Source organism: Phoenix dactylifera, chromosome 1 (genome assembly GCF_009389715.1).
Source record: "Phoenix dactylifera cultivar Barhee BC4 chromosome 1, palm_55x_up_171113_PBpolish2nd_filt_p, whole genome shotgun sequence".
Lineage (NCBI taxonomy): Eukaryota > Viridiplantae > Streptophyta > Magnoliopsida > Arecales > Arecaceae > Phoenix > Phoenix dactylifera.
In genome coordinates this window covers 3,103,815-3,122,784 of record NC_052392.1, presented here as the reverse complement: position 1 = coordinate 3,122,784, position 18,970 = coordinate 3,103,815, and the positions used below count along the sequence as shown (strand labels likewise).

General features: G+C 36.7%; 1 protein-coding gene across 3 annotated transcripts; it reads right to left on the bottom strand.

The window, feature by feature from the left end:
• Positions 1–658: 658 nt before the first annotated feature.
• LOC103721829 lies at positions 659–16,382 on the bottom strand. Of its 3 annotated transcripts, XM_008812185.4 has the most exons (22): positions 16,188–16,382; positions 15,792–16,099; positions 15,623–15,716; positions 15,390–15,472; positions 14,202–14,419; positions 13,935–14,070; positions 12,003–12,085; positions 11,693–11,905; positions 9,472–9,822; positions 9,217–9,388; positions 8,139–8,327; positions 7,851–8,060; positions 7,665–7,757; positions 6,056–6,255; positions 3,760–4,329; positions 3,495–3,575; positions 3,244–3,329; positions 1,924–2,571; positions 1,739–1,846; positions 1,445–1,598; positions 1,233–1,343; positions 659–1,074 (listed from the first exon to the last, which is right to left on the bottom strand). In XM_008812185.4, exons 1-21 carry the CDS (start codon positions 16,306–16,308, stop codon positions 1,268–1,270), a joined length of 4,194 nt encoding a protein of 1,397 aa, XP_008810407.2. In that variant the 5' UTR covers positions 16,309–16,382; the 3' UTR covers positions 659–1,074; positions 1,233–1,267. The 3 variants fall into 3 exon arrangements, with proteins under 3 accessions (XP_008810407.2, XP_038979940.1, XP_038979942.1); XM_039124012.1 differs by having other exon boundaries at positions 15,623–16,099; XM_039124014.1 differs by lacking the exon at positions 1,233–1,343 and having other exon boundaries at positions 15,623–16,099.
• Positions 16,383–18,970: the final 2,588 nt, after the last annotated feature.

Sequence of the window (18,970 nt, the reverse complement as noted above, 5' to 3'; positions counted from 1 at the left end):
TAATAATTATAAGTATTAATTATTTAATATATTAATATATTAATTAGCGGTAAATGATTACCAAATACTTATTAGTTATCAAAAAAATCTAACATAGGATTTATTAATAATAATATATTATTTGTATTACAAATAAAATTTATTTGTAATAAAGAATATATTTTCTAATATATGAATAATTAATTTTAAAATATTTACTAAATTATGTAAATATATTTTAATATTTGAAATATCCAATATTAACCGTGTTTATGTAAATATGCCATAAATGACAAATAAATAGAGTGAAAAAAAATATTATTATTTGAATTATTTATTTAAAAGTATTGTTGGAAATATTGAGCCACAAGCCATGGCTCTCTCTTCCCATCTTTAGCGGGCAAGCAAGCCACTGCCTTTGAGCCCTCAATCCCACGGCAATGCCCATATCCGAATAAAATACATAGCCGCCATAAAGAAGAAATTAGTCTCAGACTCACCATACAAAAGTAAAATGTCGGAATGATATTCTCTACAACTCCTGAAGCCAAGCAACAGTTCCAAAGAGAACATATAACTGGATTTGTTTTCTGGACATGAAATGACCAAATTTAATGATGATACTGTGTAGTATATCACAAGACTGGAATTTTAAATAAAGAAGTGGCAGGATAAATTCTTGTGTAAAGCTGAAGTTACTCTTAAGAAAGAATGAGGCATGCACCGTATTTTCTTATGCTGTTTATGTTTGCATATGTTACATGAAAATTCTGCAGTTATACCAAATAAATATTTTTACAGGGGTAAGTCGGGACACAACTTTGGTTACAAAGACCAACTCAACCCTGAGCTCTTAGATTTTTAATAGATGGAAACAAAGCCTTTCTTCAAACCTGCATCTGCATTTAAGTTGACTGCAAAATTTTTCACAATATGCTGAATAGTTATCATCAGCATCTACAAGTTCTCTTTGAGAATAAATGAAGCATAAGAATTGTTGCACTGAATCAGAATTATTTTCAAGAGCATGCTCTTCAATATTACCCCAAAAGTCAATAACAAGATAGTCTCTTAGGACGTCAGTCCAAAGTATATCTGCAAGGACGAGAGCATTAATACTGGAACATAGAAAACACTACTTTTCTGGATTTTTTTCAAGGTTAGAATAAAGGAAGAAAATGAGTGAAAACGAATATTTATAACTATGAAAAATACAATTAATGAACTTGAAAAGTCTTAGCAAGTTTCAGAACCTGCAGAACTACGGGTAAAAGGACACCAAGATTTACTAATCCTCCTCATCAGAAGCATAGAACTCAACCATTTGCATGCCTCTGCCACCTACTGCAATTTGATATGTGTTTCTTTGGATGACCAGATAGCAAGAATCAATGATATATTAGCCAACCAGGTTCATACAAGAAACATTAACTGAAAAGCAGAAAAGATCCTCAAAGAGCTTTACCTGTCACAGACCATGGCATCCATCGTTTCTGGCTCCGGCACACTAATGATCAAATGGGCACGCTCGGTTAGTTTACCACAATGGTCAATCTGCCAGCATCTGATCCGTTGATCAAGACCAGTAGAGAAAGCCCAAATACCATCTGTCCAGATACCTACATAACAAAGCAACAAAGTGAGAACCACGTGCCCTTTTAACGTTGCAGTGAGCACTCGCATTGCTGGGCATGGTGAAAGTGGAAGGACTCCATGAGTCGGTGGAAAAAGCACAAAAACAAGAACAATTAGCAGCTACCTTTCACTGCTGAGCTGTGAGCCGATGCAACTCTATCTTGATTGACTATTTTAAGCATAGTTTCATTATTCAAACTGAGATCAGAACGCTTCCTGGTGAAGTTGGATCCTGCAAGAAATAAATTTTCATTTACTGAACTGCCAAGGGATGTAAGAAATATGAAAAATAAATGCACAGTGGAATACCCAATGGCTGCTGAACTGTCCCATCCTGCTTTCCAAGATCACCGGGTTTTGAAACCAGGTCTGTCAAATGCACTTCCAACTTAAAGCAAACACAGTGCACTGCCTGATCATCTCCACCACTCAAGACACAGTAAGCTCCTTCAGATCTTGAATGAAAGCAATCCTTCATCTCTGAAATATGCAGACAGTTGACACCTGATTGGTGAACAGAATTTAAGACATAGAAGGGTCGTACTTCATGTATTTCAGAAGCCAACATATTGGAAACTCGTTCTGGCATATGGCAGCTCCCCATTGTTTCTCGACAGCTTGTTTCACTGTTCGCAGCATCAGTTTCTTGCACCGATAAACCCTTATTTGCAGTTTTATCTGGGCTTGGGCCATTAACATCACTGCCAACTTTAATTCTACTAGAAGCATGTTGCATAACCTTTTTTGAATATTGAGTTGTCATTGATCTCCACCATCGCCCACCTTGGCTACCTCTTCCTGTTTGAGGGCGTCTTTGAAAATCAATAAGCATTTGTGGTTGAATCTCCAAAAGTAGGTGCATAAAACATTCAACAATTTCTGTAAGATCCCAGAAAGTAATGCTTCCATCTGTAGATCCACTAATAACAATATACACATTTCTGTTGTGAGAATCATCTGCAAACAGGCAAAGGCAATAGAATGGTTATGGAGAAGCAGTATGCAGATAGACAGACCCAAACATCATGGTTGATTCTGTATTAGAAACATTTTAAAATTTCATGCTTATATGAACCTGCTGACGTTATTTATTTCAAATGGAAACAATAAAACCTGCTAATGCGCTCAATTTTCACGCATCTACAAGCATTCCAGGGAAAGATGTTTAGGATGCCAAAATGCTAAACACTCTTGAGCGCATGAACATGCAAATGCTAACGACCTTAAACAGCAAAATGCTTGGAAAACATTCCCTTCAACAGCAAAATGCTTGGAAAACACTCTTGAGCGCATGAACATGCAAATGCTAACGACCTTAAAATTTTATACAAACAGAACAGAACTGGGAAAAATATTGTGGATTGATATTCCATTGCTTTCCTCAGTGTGCTCCACTCCGGAGTCCCGGATATTTTATCAAATTATTTCTTCCCCAACTACATTAAACTCCATTCATTTTTCGCCTCAGTTCCACAAATTGTTTACTGCATTAATTTCCTAATGCGCCAAATATGACACCATGAAAATGACCTTAAACTACTTTTAATCTGCACATGCTTTGTATCTAACTAAGGTTGTGCTAAGGAATGAGTTAGAGATATTACCAAACTACTGTGATAAACTACTCACCTTTAGAGTGGGAACGCCCAGCAACAACAACATGTTGTAGTGCTAGAACTGGGGATGTTTGTGGAACCAATAGAGCAACATCAAACCTGCAAAACCGCATGTCGATAAGAAAGGAATCATAAGTAGAAGGAAATAATTAAAAGGATACTGCCACAAGTTTTTCTCAGACATCATTGTGAGAAAAGACTATTGAAGGAGAGAGGGAAAAGAGAACAGATGAAAACAATTGCACTTTGATGAAAATTATATACCACAACCGATAAGGCAAAAGAAGAGCCCGCAGCATAAGTGTAGCATCAGAACAAGCTGCCACTATGAAACACACAGTTAACCTGATGTATCAAGGAAGAAACACTAAACTGTGTTATTATTTTAAATGGAAATATATATGATCAGGTTGAATCAATCAAACAAAAAAGAAATTATAGAGTTATAAGCATAAAATAAAGAAAATACAGAGCTCCACCCAGAAATTGGGAATAATGGAAACTAGAATGTGATATCATGTAAGTTTACCTGCTATCTGTATGTTTCACAAGAAAAGCAGTGACAGCCAGGTATCTCCAGTCATTTTCAGTTTGATCAATGAAGGCAGATTTGACCTCTTGCACCCTGTTTTCAACTGAATGTGATCTACAAAATGGGGTAGATTCTATAGTGGAAGACTTCTCCTTTTCAAAAATTTCCATCAGCTTTTCCACCCTGCGTTGACTGCCAGAAAACTTTGGTGGCATATGCGTGGAGAGCCACTGAAAAGATATTGATGAAAAATCTCGTTTGGAAGGAACGGACATACATTCAGATTCTGCAAGTATCCCATTTAAATTTGCTAGTTCACTGCCTGGTGTCTCATTTCGAAAAAGCCAAGAAGTTAAGACCTGCTTGGAACCGACAGATATAAGTAAGAACTGGTCATCTTTCCTAGGCACTGAAGGATGGCGTTTACATTTGCCAGAGCCATTATAAGTTTCACATCTGAATGTATAAATCTTTGGTATGAAACATAAAGACCTCACAGCTGATCCACCAACATGTTCACCAAGCAACTTAGATTCACACCAACTTCTGATGTCAAAAGGTGTGTATCTGCATCACACAGATCCAGGGTTTAGCCTAACTTGGTTAAATAATGTTTTTAAAATAATTTGAAGTCATCCAACATGAAAAATGAAAAATGAAAAGACAACATGCAAATATTCAACATGCACAAGCTTAAGCACATACAAATTAGCTTGCAGATTCTAACATGTTTACAAAATCAAGAAACCTAATATGGGAATGTATCTACTTGGTTTATTCGTGATTTCACATGCTATCATATATCATGACCATAAAATATCTATCCTATACATCTTGGGGCTCAGCATCATTAATTCTTTCTTGCCAACTGTTTTGGTCACGGGCAGCATTCAATACCAATGGAAGTTTTGCTTATCCCTTATCTCCTCACTTCCATTTAGTTCTATATCTTCTTTTCTTCCAACATTTCCACACTGATTGGAATTATCCTCTAAGGGGCTAGCTCTAGTTTTCATTGTAAACAAATAACTACAACTATTTCTCCATTACTTTTACCAATTCTTCCAATTCCTAAGCCTCTTGATATGCTCATGAACTTGATTGCATGCTCCTAAGTTTTCACCATATATCATATAATGCTCTATGGGGTTAATAGAAAATCAGTAAATGTCAGCCATGTCATTTTTCTAGACATGTTTATGGAGAAAGGAAATGAAACTGAATAAATTTATTCTTGAATCGTGTAGATGAAGGCAACAAGAAAATCCCTCAAAAACATTTCCTTCAAGGAAATTGGGATGTATATAAATCATTTTAAACATGGCAGATGTCCTGAAGAAATGGACAAGTATCACATTAAACTATTGTAGACTGACAAACTGTGAGGAATGTCTAGGAAGTTCTTGCTAATAGCAATCATATTGAAAGTTATCATCCATTAGCTTAAAGTTTCCTGGTCTTTGAATAAAACAATGAAAGTTAAATTGCAATATTTACGACAAAGTGACTCAATAATTCAAAAATTGCACTGAAGGTATCACCTGTTAACTGACATAGAGTAAATATATGCAGGATCCTTCCCTGTCAGGTCTAGCAAACATCATTCTTTTTAATTCTATGTGCAAGGTATGATGAGACAATGATAAACATAACGCAGCTATATCCAATCTATTCACATTCAGCTATATGAATCCTACATTCTGTGAGTTTTGTTGAAGGAAAAATAATCAGCAACGGAATTCATCCCTAATTCCTTCTTGTTACTTGTAAGACATTACTGGCATCCCCTCCTCTTTTCAGACCCTTCAACCTCAACCAGAGATGCAATTTAGAAGCACAGACAATGACATGTAATGCACATCCAATAGTCAACTGAATAATTCTTTATCATCGGCACAGTTCGTAATTTATAAGCTTCCTTACATGCGTACTTTCTCATTTCCCTCTAGGTTTATCATGAAGCCTACTCAACTTGCAATAGTTCATCGTTCACACGACTTCTTTGCAACCCATTTCGGCCATCAATACAACATATTTGATCTATCAATTCTCTTATCAAATTGACACATCCTAGTCAAATCTCCTTGTCTAGAATCAAGATTGCAGATATTATATTCCATGAGCTTAGGGTTGCGTAAGTCAAAATTGCAAAAGGGAAGAAAGAAGGGGATGGAGATGATAAATAACTTGTAAATAACTTTCTACCAAAAGTCATGAATCAACATTAACATGATATAATGAAGTTGATCGCACAGTTCAAGCTTTATTCAGAAATAAAATCACATAGTCCAACCTTGTTAATCGCACAGTTCCATCTTCACAGCCTGTTGCAACCCATAAATAACGGCTTCTCTTTAGATTTGACTGCAACTCCGGAAAAATGAAACGTAGCGAATGCATCTCTCTTCCATGACTTTGCATGTGCAGAACCTGAGGAAATAACTTACTCTCCACAGAGGACAACCATAATCTGTGAATATGAATGGTGTGATCCTGGAAAAGAGAGACATATTATTTTAATATCATACTACTGCCGGCTTAGTTGGCAAAAATGCAGTCCATATTAAGCTTTAAGCTTCCTCAAGGAAGTGCATGGTCATGGAATAGGGGGAACTATCAAAACTTAACATACATTAGTGATATTACAAGCTCTGGACTGGCACACAAAGCAAGGTAGATATGAATATGCACTTAATTCTGCAGAATCTAAGATTACAGAGTGATAAAGAAAGAAAGAACCATGTCCTTCAGAACACTTACAGACAGTTTTGAACTTTAGAAAACATGGTTTTGATGAAATTTAAGGAATCATGAGGTATATCCTTGACCGAAGAACTTAATTGAATTTTAATTTAACATTTTCACTAGGAGCTTTCCACCTTTGATATTTTATATGGTTAGCTTGTTGAGCCTTGTGGAAGGAATTTATGCATGTAAGCGTTATATCTTACAAAACGTAAGTCAAAACCTTGAGTGCTTTAAATGAAAACACAATTGAACACAAAGATAAGCTTCCAATATATAAAAAGGCGAGTAGCTGATGTACCAAAGGATTCTGTTTCCTATTCATTTTTTGCTGATAGTGATTGGGTGTTTCATAGTGGCAGACATGTGTTTTGACTTTTTCGAGGAAGCAATTAGAAACAGATATCTGAACTTTATTTGGTCGATGCAATGAGAATAGGAGCTGACAGCACAAAAAAGCTAACGCTTTATATGGCATGATAATGATACAATATTGATAAGCATCATTCACCAATATCGTGTGGAAATATACAGAAAATACAAGCTATGGTAGCAAAAAGAAAATATATGGAAAAAAAATATCAGATCTGAATATTTAAAGGAGTTATAACATAGACAATGACAGATGAAAATGGAAAAAAGCAACACATTCAAAGAAATCTAAATATTCTCTAAGAATGCACAATAATGTCAGTCCTTTGGATATCACACAATACCCATATATGTATAATTAAGGATGGCAAATTTCTTCTCTCAGATTCTAAAAGGATCAAGTATGCAGATTGTATATGTGCCACCATGTTAATCATTTAAACTTCAAATTGTTTCCTTTGCTACCAATAATCAAATTTTCATGTCACTTAACTTTATATGTTTCCTCCTAAACAGCGATGCAACCTTATTGCATTGCATCTTCATTTCACTGTAAAATTCATGCACCTTCTTGATTCACTATACTAGCTAATGATAACATTTGAATTGTTACAGAATATTCATGTGCAAAAAGATAGTGAACCAAAGATTTTCAAACCCCTCAAAGGCCTGATGAAACATTGCACACAAAGTTTTTGTGAAATTTCTCTGTACTGCTTATCAAAGAGGCTGGTTAAGTGAAGCAACTTACTAAACAAGTGCGAGAACAAGTAACAGCTACAAACCTTCAGATAAGCAAAACAGTTCTGGTATTCAGGTACTGCACCAAGATGATAAGAATATGGACGGCGCCACCCCCCACAAGGAATCTGTATTATCTGCAAATCATGTATAGAGGCGCATTAGAATTGCATAAAGAATGGCATGTAATTTACAACAAAAGCTCTAACATTTCAGACTGGAACAAGCACCTTTGTCTCATTTGTTAAGTCCCACATGATAAAATCTACAGATGTAAAACCTAGTGTGTAACTGCCAAGTGCTAAGTCCTCCTCGCAGTTCGATTTGGTGACAACAGATTGGACTGTACTTAACTCCTTCACTTGCTTCATCCCAATAAACTCCAGTTCTTGCAAATTCTTGTCATACTTAAAGTTACAAATGCATCCATCTCCTCCAGTCTGTAAAAGCAGTGAGAAACATAACAGATTTCAGTCCTTATTTTTGGTGGCACAATCCATGTTCAAATTTTGTCTTACCGTGTGTATTTCAACATGGCCAAGATTTGGTGTACCAATATAAATGCTTGTGACACTAGAAATCCCATGGGCACCTTTAAAATGATTAATAACAGGGATCTCCACTGTCTCACTGCAACTTGATGCCATCAAGCCCTCCGACAAGGGAAAGACAGTAAGATTACCACGTTTGTCACCACATATCAGAATCTACAAGGAAGTCACGGTCAATTATGCAATAACAGAATTCAATGTCCTTTTATTAACTTTTGCATCAAGGAAATAATTCTTGACAGACTTTAGAAAACAAAAATAAAGCCTTATTCTGACCCACTCAAAAGGATTAAGCGGATAACTGAGACATGTTTTCAACCTAGAGTAAACCTTTTATGAATCATGCCAACTTTCCAGACTTGCATTCACAATGATGCAAAGTCACTCCAATGTAAAAGATATATAGCAGCAAACTAAGAATGAGATGCATATCTAAATTATACATGCTCAAACCACATAGGGTTGCATGTGCAAAAGATATATTACATAATAGAAACAATACAAAAAGAAAATCTATGAATGCAGACCAAATTGTTTTGTCCACGACGTATTGCCATGTCTAACACAACAATCTTGAGTTGGTTTATTAAGTTTAGTCTAACTTAATCTACATTACATCAAAAGGTTCCAACTTTATGGATCGAGGTACTATCATCCTCTTAACCTGACTCAGCACTCAGGAAGTTAGGAAAGAGACTAAAAGGCAAAAAAGTAGGTAGATCTATCTCATTGGTTATGCATCATAAGCTCATGTGATGAAGGAGCAACACTGTGTTCATCCATTCATTGGAAAAATATCTAAACGAAGAGGAAAGAAATAGCTGACATAAGATGAGCTACACCATCCACCAGAAAGCAAAACAAAAGGAGGGGAGATGAAATCCATAGATCCTTTTGATATGGTCAAGAGATATGACATGAACAAGGTAGAAATAATGAAGATTGTATGAAGCAGTTTGTCAGATACATTATTTGTTTTCTCATTATAGTATATACACTAGGCTATTGCTGATTAGATTTATATACACGCAACACAAATTATTACCTCCTCTTCAACTGATGCATTGATACACATGATTCGTGCCCCAAAACATGATGTGTATGCTGCAATAAGAAATACTTTAGGATCTGCAATAGTATCATGAGCATCAGATAGTAAAGCATCCTTTATTTTCCACAACTTCAGTGTTCCTCTAGGATCAGCAGTGAAAAGGTGGCTGCATGAAGGAAACAAAGAGCAATCAAGTATTGGTTAAGAATTTCAAATGGGTGGAGCATAATATAACGTAATATTACTTACCTACATCCTAAAGACTTGCACCAGTATACTGCTAGCAGTTGTCTCTCTTTCTCTGCTGACCAGGTGAAAGATAATGCCATTCTAGGGGTGGAATCATCATTGATTAGTCTGATTACTGTCACATTTCCTTTACCATCTCCAACAGCAACAATATCCAACGAATGCTCTGAAGAGTTCATGACCATTATATCCATACAAATGATTGGTGCGTATCCACTTACTTGCGCAAGTTCAGTCCATCTCACATTCCAAGGACTACACAATTCAGCACAATGCAGGAAGCCATTATTTGTGGCAACATAAAGTATATTTTCTCGAGTGAATTGTAGGCATCGAACATATTCACTTTTGCTGCAACAACACAGATAGTAAGACGTCATATGGAAAGATTATGAACTTGGAACTTCATGCAGCAATTGAATGGGCAACATGTTTTACATTTAATGGATATGGTGTTTATACTCTGGTTCAATTTTACTGTGCAGAGTCTGCTGCTGTTTTAATGCATTGTTGCTGAGTGTAAAGAAGAATAGTCACTCACTCATACAAGAAAGTAATGGAGGAGGAGGAGAGTTATTCCAACATATATAACATTGGACCTTGATGAAAGGACTATTCGACTATTGTCATGCATTACTGTTCACTTAAGAGTCCAGTCAAAGTAAAACCTGACATTACATGACTGATCAAAAACTAAAGATTTCAAATTTAAACTATAGTCTACTATTAGGAGCTGGACCAAGAAGTATCAACGAAATACAGCTGCAATGAAGAGTTAAGCATGCAATGATAAGAAGATGTTTCCTGTCCATGAAATTTGGAGAGATTGATTTGAATTTTTTGCTTTTTAGTCCTTCCTCACTTGCTGATAGCATGATTATCTTTCAAGCTGGCTGGCGTCAACATTCCATTCCATACATGTGTGCATGTACTTTAATATTTCCCCTAACAGATGCATGTGCAAGTACTCCAACATATACTCCAAAGATGCTCTATCGGAGCATCTTTGAAGCCTAGAATTCTGATTTCAAGACCACACCAAACTTAGAATTTGTAAGAATACGAGTTTATATCTTCTTCCCAAAATGCACCTTTAAGTTCAAGATGATAAGGTTAAGAACTCAGAAATGTAAAGAAACACTACATTGCCAACTTCACCAATGCTAGAATTCTACTTTCTTCAAAGAAAATCAAGTGACTATTTAACCATACTAGTATGTTAAAACAAACTATAAAGCTTGCAAAGCATCAAATCAGTAGAAGCAATGATCTTCTAAGTGGATATTAATGAAAAAAAACTTTGAATAGAATATTCTAGAAATTCATAGATATTTTACCCCATATGGCTAGTTAAATTTTTCAGTTTTGAAATTATTTTGTATTATTGCATTGATATATTAATTCTATTTTTATATGTTGTATTTCCTATATGTTTTCATTTTCTTCTATTTTCATTATTTCATTATATAATGAAACATAGGATTAGTTCACATTATCCATTTAGTAGTTGATTAGTCCTAGAATATATACTAGTATAACATTTGGTGCTAACAACTAAATAACTATCTTTGTAGCTCCAGAATGTTTCAATTTATGCTCCTAGCTATTATCTGGATATACTAAGAGCAGGATTTTAAAACCAGGATCAAACCTTGTACACTTTTTCATCAGAACAGTACAGCATTGGTACTATACTGGTATTGACAGTACGTACCAAAACCAACAACTTGCAAAAAATTATAAACCCATTGATATTGATAGGTGTGGTCGGTAATATACCACCGGTGCACACCAGCACGGACTAGTATGGCCGATATTGTCCACTGGTACACACCGGCATGTACCGCTACGGCTATTGCGGCATTCCGGCATCAATAGTATGTCGGCTTTGCATTGAAACAATACGGTACCAATCGTACCATCTCATTTTGGCAATTTTTGAAAACATGACCAAGAGAAGTGTATAGTCTAACGAGGCTACAACGAAATATTTACTCATGGGTGGGGCAAGTTCTGTTCTGGTTCATGGTTTCTCTTGGCATATGGTTTATCTTGGGGGAGATCGAGCTTCGAGAAATAAAGAGTGGTAAAAAATCAAAAGTAAAGGAGGCTAACCTTTCTTTTTTCCCAATTTTCTATTTAATATCATCCCTTCACACTTAATTGAAAGGAAAGGAAGGTACATTACCTGAAGGTAAAATAAATCAAAAGTAAATATTACCTGTCCATCAGACCAAGATGTTTTGATACTTTAGGAGCACAAATTTGAAAGATTTCTTTCTGGTCCTTTGGCTCATTGGACACCACATTCTGTTCTGCTGCCTCGCCATATGAAAAGAAATGGAGTTGATGCACTTTGATTGCAGAATCAAATCCAGCAGTAACAAGAAGGGAAGAGCTTGGGTCATATTCACATCGCCATATTCCTCTTCCACTAGACGAATCACAATTGCAATAGCAGTTTATATAAGCTAACCAAAAGATCCATTAATTTATGATGTTTAATTCAGTACAATATATCAACTACTTACATATGTTCCCTGAACATCATTAACTGGTTACCATCCATTCCCCACACACGACATGTACAGTCCTCGCCAGCTGTAATAACTATCTAAATGGCAAATTCAGTTTGAAGTAGCAATCAGAGATCCATGTTTCTCAGAATAAAACAGGGTTGTGATTGAAAATGTGCCATTGCACTGAATGTAAGCTCTGTCATTCAATTACCTCAACTTGACAAAGTATGACTGCAATACAGATAAATAGGAATCATATGCAACCTAATTCATTTATCTATAGTTAAAGATTTCGTCTAATAGCACAAAATGCTCATATGCAAATGCTTCCACATGCCAATCTCCCCAACCTACTTTGTGTATAACAGTTCCTTATATATAGTTTTCATTAAAAAAGCTTTTCTCTCACATTGATTATTAAGATAAGACTGTTTATTTATGGACTGGAGAACTAATGGTACAGTCTCCTATCACAAAAAGTTCATGAGAAAATATACCACAAGTTAATTCAAATATATTATCCGAGGCACTTTTACATTCTGTCAGAACTTTCTAAATAGGTCGAACCTAATATAACCATCACAACATCATTTATTCATCTATCAATAGTAAAGTCGCAATTCCAAGGAGATTCCTTGCATCCTTAAGATGATCTCACAGATCCATTCAGTTTCTTTTTTTTTTCTTTTTTACTCGATGATGAAAATCTGGTCCCTTGGAAGAAGGTCTCAGTACTTCTCAACTCTCTGACTATTGATATTTAAGAAAGTTGTTTGTTTCTTTACAAATCTGAAAGATGACTACTTTTGGACAAATCACCTATAACTTTTCAAAAAAAACTGGTGCGATGAATATCTTAGCTTACAAGTGGTCGTCTTTAATTCATTACAAGGATTGAAACAATGGCAAATGCATGAATGCTCATATGAATTTTAGAATATGATAAACAGTGACAAAATAATTGTTTTATGTGCATATACCCAGCAAAATTTGAAAAACATGATCCTACAAGGGCCCAACACTTGAGGACACTACCAAATTTTTAAATCAAGACAAGCATCTCACCATGTAGAATATGCTTTTTTGCCTATTAAGCAACAGAAATACCTACACATCACATACTGCATGAACTTGAATACTGAAGCCTTTTAAATGTAACCAAGTAATATACTGGCGTATTAAGGCTGAGCCATTAAAGTGGGAGCCAGCTTGGATTGTTTGCCACCACATCCAAAGACTTATCCTTGGCTTGACATGCATATTTGCGTCTCTTAGAGATGTAGATTTAAATGTAAACTGTGAAGACCCAAAAAGTGTATCCAATCTATCTCTTACGGTACTTGATATTAACCATCAAAACAGGGTTGACTATGCAGCACGATTCTCAGCATTGAGATGAACACTCCTATTGATATCACCAACATTCTGCCACCAGGCAGGGGTGCTGGAGTGGAGGCACCTCACCAAAGGTACAAAACAATTAAGTAGCACATTACTAGATCACTACCACACTGGTTTTTTCCCTTGTTTAAGGCACTTCCAATAATAAAATATAAATTGGAGCTGGATGAACTTGTTTATCGGATGAAACTTATTTCAAGATTAGAATAGTAAGCTATGTTTCTGTAAAGATAATTGTTTGAGGATAATGTGATGAGCAAGCTATGTTTCTTTCCAGAACTATAAAGTTAAAAATATACTGATAACCATCAAGGCTACTATGAATCAAAAAGTGCAAGATAATATGAATATATAAGCTGAACACACAATATGCCCAAGTATGTCAAGCAGCATCTCCAACTATGGACCTCAAAACACATGCAGCAGAAGCAGTGCAACCCACTCAACAAAAGAGTGGTAATGCGTTAAATATGATAGCGGATAGTATATACTAATCATATACATAGAACCAATCAAGAAAAAAACAGAAAATAAGAAACTTACGGAATCAGAGATATAGCAGTCCCAGATTCTAGCACTGTGTCCAAACAATGTGAGGCTTGCTGCAACATGATAACCAGGAATCTCGCCGAGATCACCAAAATCTTGCCTTTGATCACTAAGTATCCAGACACGAGCACTGTCCTAACGATGAGGAATGCACTAATTATTATAGAACTTAAGGACCTAGGATAACAACAGCCAATGTACTAAAAGCCTCATGTCATTGAAAAAAAAATAATAGAAGATAAAGATAGCCAGCTTATTCACCTGCGATCATCAGAAACAGACACCAATTTTGATCCATCAGCGGACCATGTTATACGAAAGATTGAACCTTCATGTCCGGTGAGTCTGCTTAAATGCAGAGCCATGTATTGTTGATCATGAGGCCAAGATTTTGTGCCCGATACGCTGGGATTATAAGACTCCTTCGCAGATTTAGATAATGGAAGAGGAGCACGTGGAATTAACTTCCAAATAATTATCTGTCAAATTGCCACTCAGTTTCAAAAATTTGAAGATTTAATACCTTTCAAACACATAATGTGTGCTACTAGTGCTCTTTGAAACATAGACATGCATGCATAGGCATGTGTACACCAACACACTTCCAGTAGTTATAAAAAAGAGACTATACTATGAAATAATCTCTGTCTTCTTTGCAAAAGCTAGGACAAGACAGAGAATGAAAACCTCAATAAAGGCCAAGACTAAATAGATGGTAAACTGCCATGAGTTATATCCGAACACGCACATGTATATGCACTTATGAATACATTCACAGGCATATGCTGACATACAAGTGCATTTGCCTGAAAGCAACATATGAACTGCCTTTAATTTAGTAACAGAACAAAAAATGTCTAAGAGAGTAGTATTTAAAAAGAGAATAAGTCAAAAGTGATAGAGGGCATATTTTTACAAGTAATACATTTTTTCAGCCACCACCAATGTACAGAATCTTTGATTGACTTTCCTTCTTTTATAATCATATGAAAGTACATTTATGACACACCACTGAATCAAGAAATGTCCACAGCCAAATTGAACTTTTAGTAAACAAAACATAAAGGTAAAAGAGGGACAATATGCAAGAAGATGTTGAACTAGCGGGGTGTTCCAAAGAAACCAGATAAGGTCATTCATTGTCCAAGCTATGACTCAAGCATGCAACTTCAGATTGTTGCTCACCAATGTTAGGATTAATTCCCTGCACTAGATGCCTTGATCGAATTCTAAGCAAGAAGATTGACAGCAGCATAGTAGTCCGAAAATTGACTAACTTGAAGATTCCGAAACAATTGTAGATACTGAAATTTAGTAGTTAGAAAACCTCATCTAGGTCAACCACAGACCTAGTTCATGCATAGAAAGACCTTTCCTTGATCCAAACTGCCAAGGCAATGAAAGAAAGCAATTTTAGACATCAAACAGTAAATGATAAGAAAGACACACCTCGTTAAAAATAGTGCCCGAAGCCACACGGAGAGTCTTCATGCTGTCTCCCCACATCCTCATGGAGTACAAAAGGCACCGCTCTGCAGACAATGAATGCGCATAAAAAGAACAACTTTCACCAAGATATACCAAAATACTGACCAATTACTTCATGGAGCAGAAGTAAAAGGCCAATTACATAAATATCTCCTTAAATCTAACTAAGTGAAGTTTCCAAAGAGATATCAAACCTGAGGATTTCACTCGGGAAACGACATTGGACATACTAAGATCCCAGAGAGCAACCGAATTATCACTGAGACCCAGAACAAGAATACTATCCTCCTGCCACCAACTATCAGAATCAAACAACAAACACCATCCAATGAAAATCCAATTATGGGAAATGCCAAAGTTTACCTTCAGAAAGCACGCGTCCAGGACCCAGTGGTCGAACGCTGGTAACCGGAAAACTAACTTGAGCCCGACGCCCGCTCCATCCCGAACCCGACCGCTAGATGCTGCATCAACACGCAAGAGGAACAGCTTCACCCTTCGTTCCCCGTACACTGCAATCAAGAAACAGGCGGTGTCCGGAGAGGAAGACTCCTCCTTTGGGTTGGGGAATCGCAAAGAGATGCCGTGAACCCGGACCCCTTGGAAAACGTCGAAGGAGTTGAGGAGATTCCCGGATTCCACGTCGTAGACCAGAAGCTGTGATCCAGTTCCTGATCGAGAAAAGATAAAGGAAATAAGAACAAGTAGGCTTTCAAAGAACGAAAGAGATTGAGGAGGAGGAAAGGGAGAGGGGGTTACCGGCGAGGAGGAGGGGGAAAGAGGAGAGGCAAGAAGGTAGGGGAAGGAAGGAGAGGGCGGAGATCTCGCCGAGGTAGGGGCCAGACCGGAGGCGCCATGAGGTCCGCTCGCCGTCGGCCATGGCCGGGGGTGTGAGAGAGAGAGAAAGAGAGCGCGAGCGAGCGGTAGGGTTTTGACAGGGTTCAACTCTGTCGCCCCAGGGCTTCGTAACTTCAAACTGAGTTAATATCGGCAAACAAGTTGACGCTATTAGGGCAAGTTTCTCCGTCGCCCAGGGCTTCGTACAGTTCATACGGACTTAATGTCGGCAAACCAGGTGACGATATTAGGGCAAGTTTCTTTCTGAGGACCGGCCCGGGAAGACGGTTTAAGCCCAACCGGGTTAAACACAGAAGGCTCCGAAGTATAAGCAAGAGATTGATATATCATATATTCAGAATTTCACAACACTGACCAAGCCTGATCAAACACAAAACGGCCACAGTTGGACACTCTTTTTTCGCAAAATTGTCTCCTTGGTCAGATGATGGACGAGAATGATAAATCACCACTTTCTCCGATTTTGATTTTCCAAAAGAATTTGGAAGAATCTGATTATGCTCTCCAATATCTTAACATAATGCGTATGTATCAAAATGTGTTTTAGTCTAGTCTGGGTGGAGGGGTGACTAATCTTTTTAGAATCCATCCTTTTGGTGATCTTCGAGCATACTTTCAAGAACCTAATCAGCATACAGATTGGTTAGCAGCTAGAAGCTCCAAACTCCAATTATCCTTCTCATGACAGTATTCCATTGGAGCTATTAATTCTTGTTCAAGTTGGCAATTATGGTTGTAATTTTCTTCATTTTTTGAGGTCTACAACTTCCCACATACAAAAATTAAAGAATGTTTATTTCATCAATTTCTTCATATTAGTCCGCACAATTTCTATATTTGTGTATTAATTTCTCACAACTTTTTATTTGCATATTAAACCGTACAATCCTATAGTTATAATATGGAAATTACATATTTTACATATTTAGCTAGCATATGCTACATTTTCACGTGTGTTATTATCTAAAGTATGCTAAGTAAATATTCAAGTCTATGTTTATCTCGAAACTCTAATATGTTTGGGGTTTTTCCTTGGAGTTTTTCATCTCTATGCATACAAGAAATTCAAGTAAAAACTACTTCTCCATCTTGAGGATGAAGACCTTACAACCATGTTAAGGTATACTTTTTCTTCATTCCCACTTTCAGTCCCCAAATTTTGACTCCTTTTTGAGTGGAAAAGAAAATAAACAAATTAGGTACATGAGCACTGTGAAATAGAAAAACTTTTTCGTAAGCATTTCGTAGCATTACCATCTTTCTCCTATTTTGTGCCAGTATGCATCTCGATCCTACTAGCTTGCGTAGTAAATAAAAAAGGGTACATGGAGATGCAAATTTTAAAGCGGTAAAAATTTTTAATAGTTGTACCAGAAACATTGGATTTATATGCTATCCTCGACTGGAGGATTTAAAAATATTAAAAATAAATAGTCCAATATCCATGAACCTCTTCTTAATCTTTTGTCATATAGAATAAAACAGCTAGAATAACAGAAAATGTGTCACGCCCCGAACCCATCACCTGGGTCCGGTACGTGACCGGCCGCATGAGCCCTAGAGCAGTGCCCTAAAGATCATGCAAGGCCTAAGATAAACAAAAATTCCAATAAATCCATAATTAATATATTGAAACCAAACCAACTAAAATGTACTGAATAATTACATAATTTCAAATGTCTATAAGCAAAAGATAAATTAACTTCTATCTATCTAGCAGTCTGACTCCAGATCGAGCTCACTTCTTGTCCCACCCAACAGATTCTACGAATCCAGTGTCTCTGAAAAAAATGTAAGTGTAGTATGAGCTTTTCCAGCCCAGTAAGAATCCCAATAGCCACACACAGTAATAATGATAAAATCATCAAAGTAACAAATAAATGTCATTTCATCATTTCAAAAGCTCAACAAACAACAAGTATATATAACCATTTCATATATATAAATCCTTTTTCACATTATGTGATCCATTCACGTATTACTCTGATTTCCAAATTTTAGAATTTATCACTTCCGGCTTTGGACTAACCAAGATCATGTCCCAGTCCAAGACTGCACAAATCCCACGCATAAGCTCGTGGCAGCTATCCCACGCGTAAGCCCGTGGAGGCTATCCTACGCATAAGCTCGTAGAGGCTATCCCACGCGTAAGCCCATGGAGGCTATCCCACACATCAGCTCGTGGCAGCTATCCTACGCATAAGCTTGTAGAAGCTATCTCATGACAAGGTTAGTCCAACCCAATTTACATGTCTAGTTTTACATGTTTAATCTAATTCCAATCACATCACATATTTTCATCAATACTCAAAAATATATTAATCCTTTCCAATTTAATTATTCCAATATTTTCATAATAAACAAAATGCACACCTCATATGTGTCATATCAGCTCAAATATATGCATAGAGGTGCTCAGATGTAGGGATTCTTATAGAGATTGTAGACTGACTTAAACACGGATCCGAATCACAACCTACGCGCTGGGGTGCTGAGTCCCCTGATCAAAATCTCCTGGCACCGCTGACTCTTCCCCTACAACATCAATTATAAATCACAAACTAAATTACTTAATATTTAAATATTCTAAACCATAATTCACATATACTATGGGGTCCATCACAAGGTCCCCAAACATCTTTATCCCTCCAGATCTAGGGCAATCGGGGTGGTCCGACTCCCAC

What these genes read in the sequence shown, in the direction of transcription:
- LOC103721829 (XM_039124012.1), bottom strand. Translation starts at nt 16,308, where the DNA reads ATGGCCGACGGCGAGCGGACCTCATGGCGCCTCCGGTCTGGCCCCTAC. An exon ending in ACTTAACAAATGAGACAAAG is followed by an intron (nt 7,758 to 7,850) that starts GTGCTTGTTCCA and finishes CATGATTTGCAG; the next exon opens with ATAATACAGATTCCTTGTGG. An exon ending in GTGAAACATACAGATAGCAG is followed by an intron (nt 3,576 to 3,759) that starts GTAAACTTACAT and finishes TTGATACATCAG; the next exon opens with GTTAACTGTGTGTTTCATAG.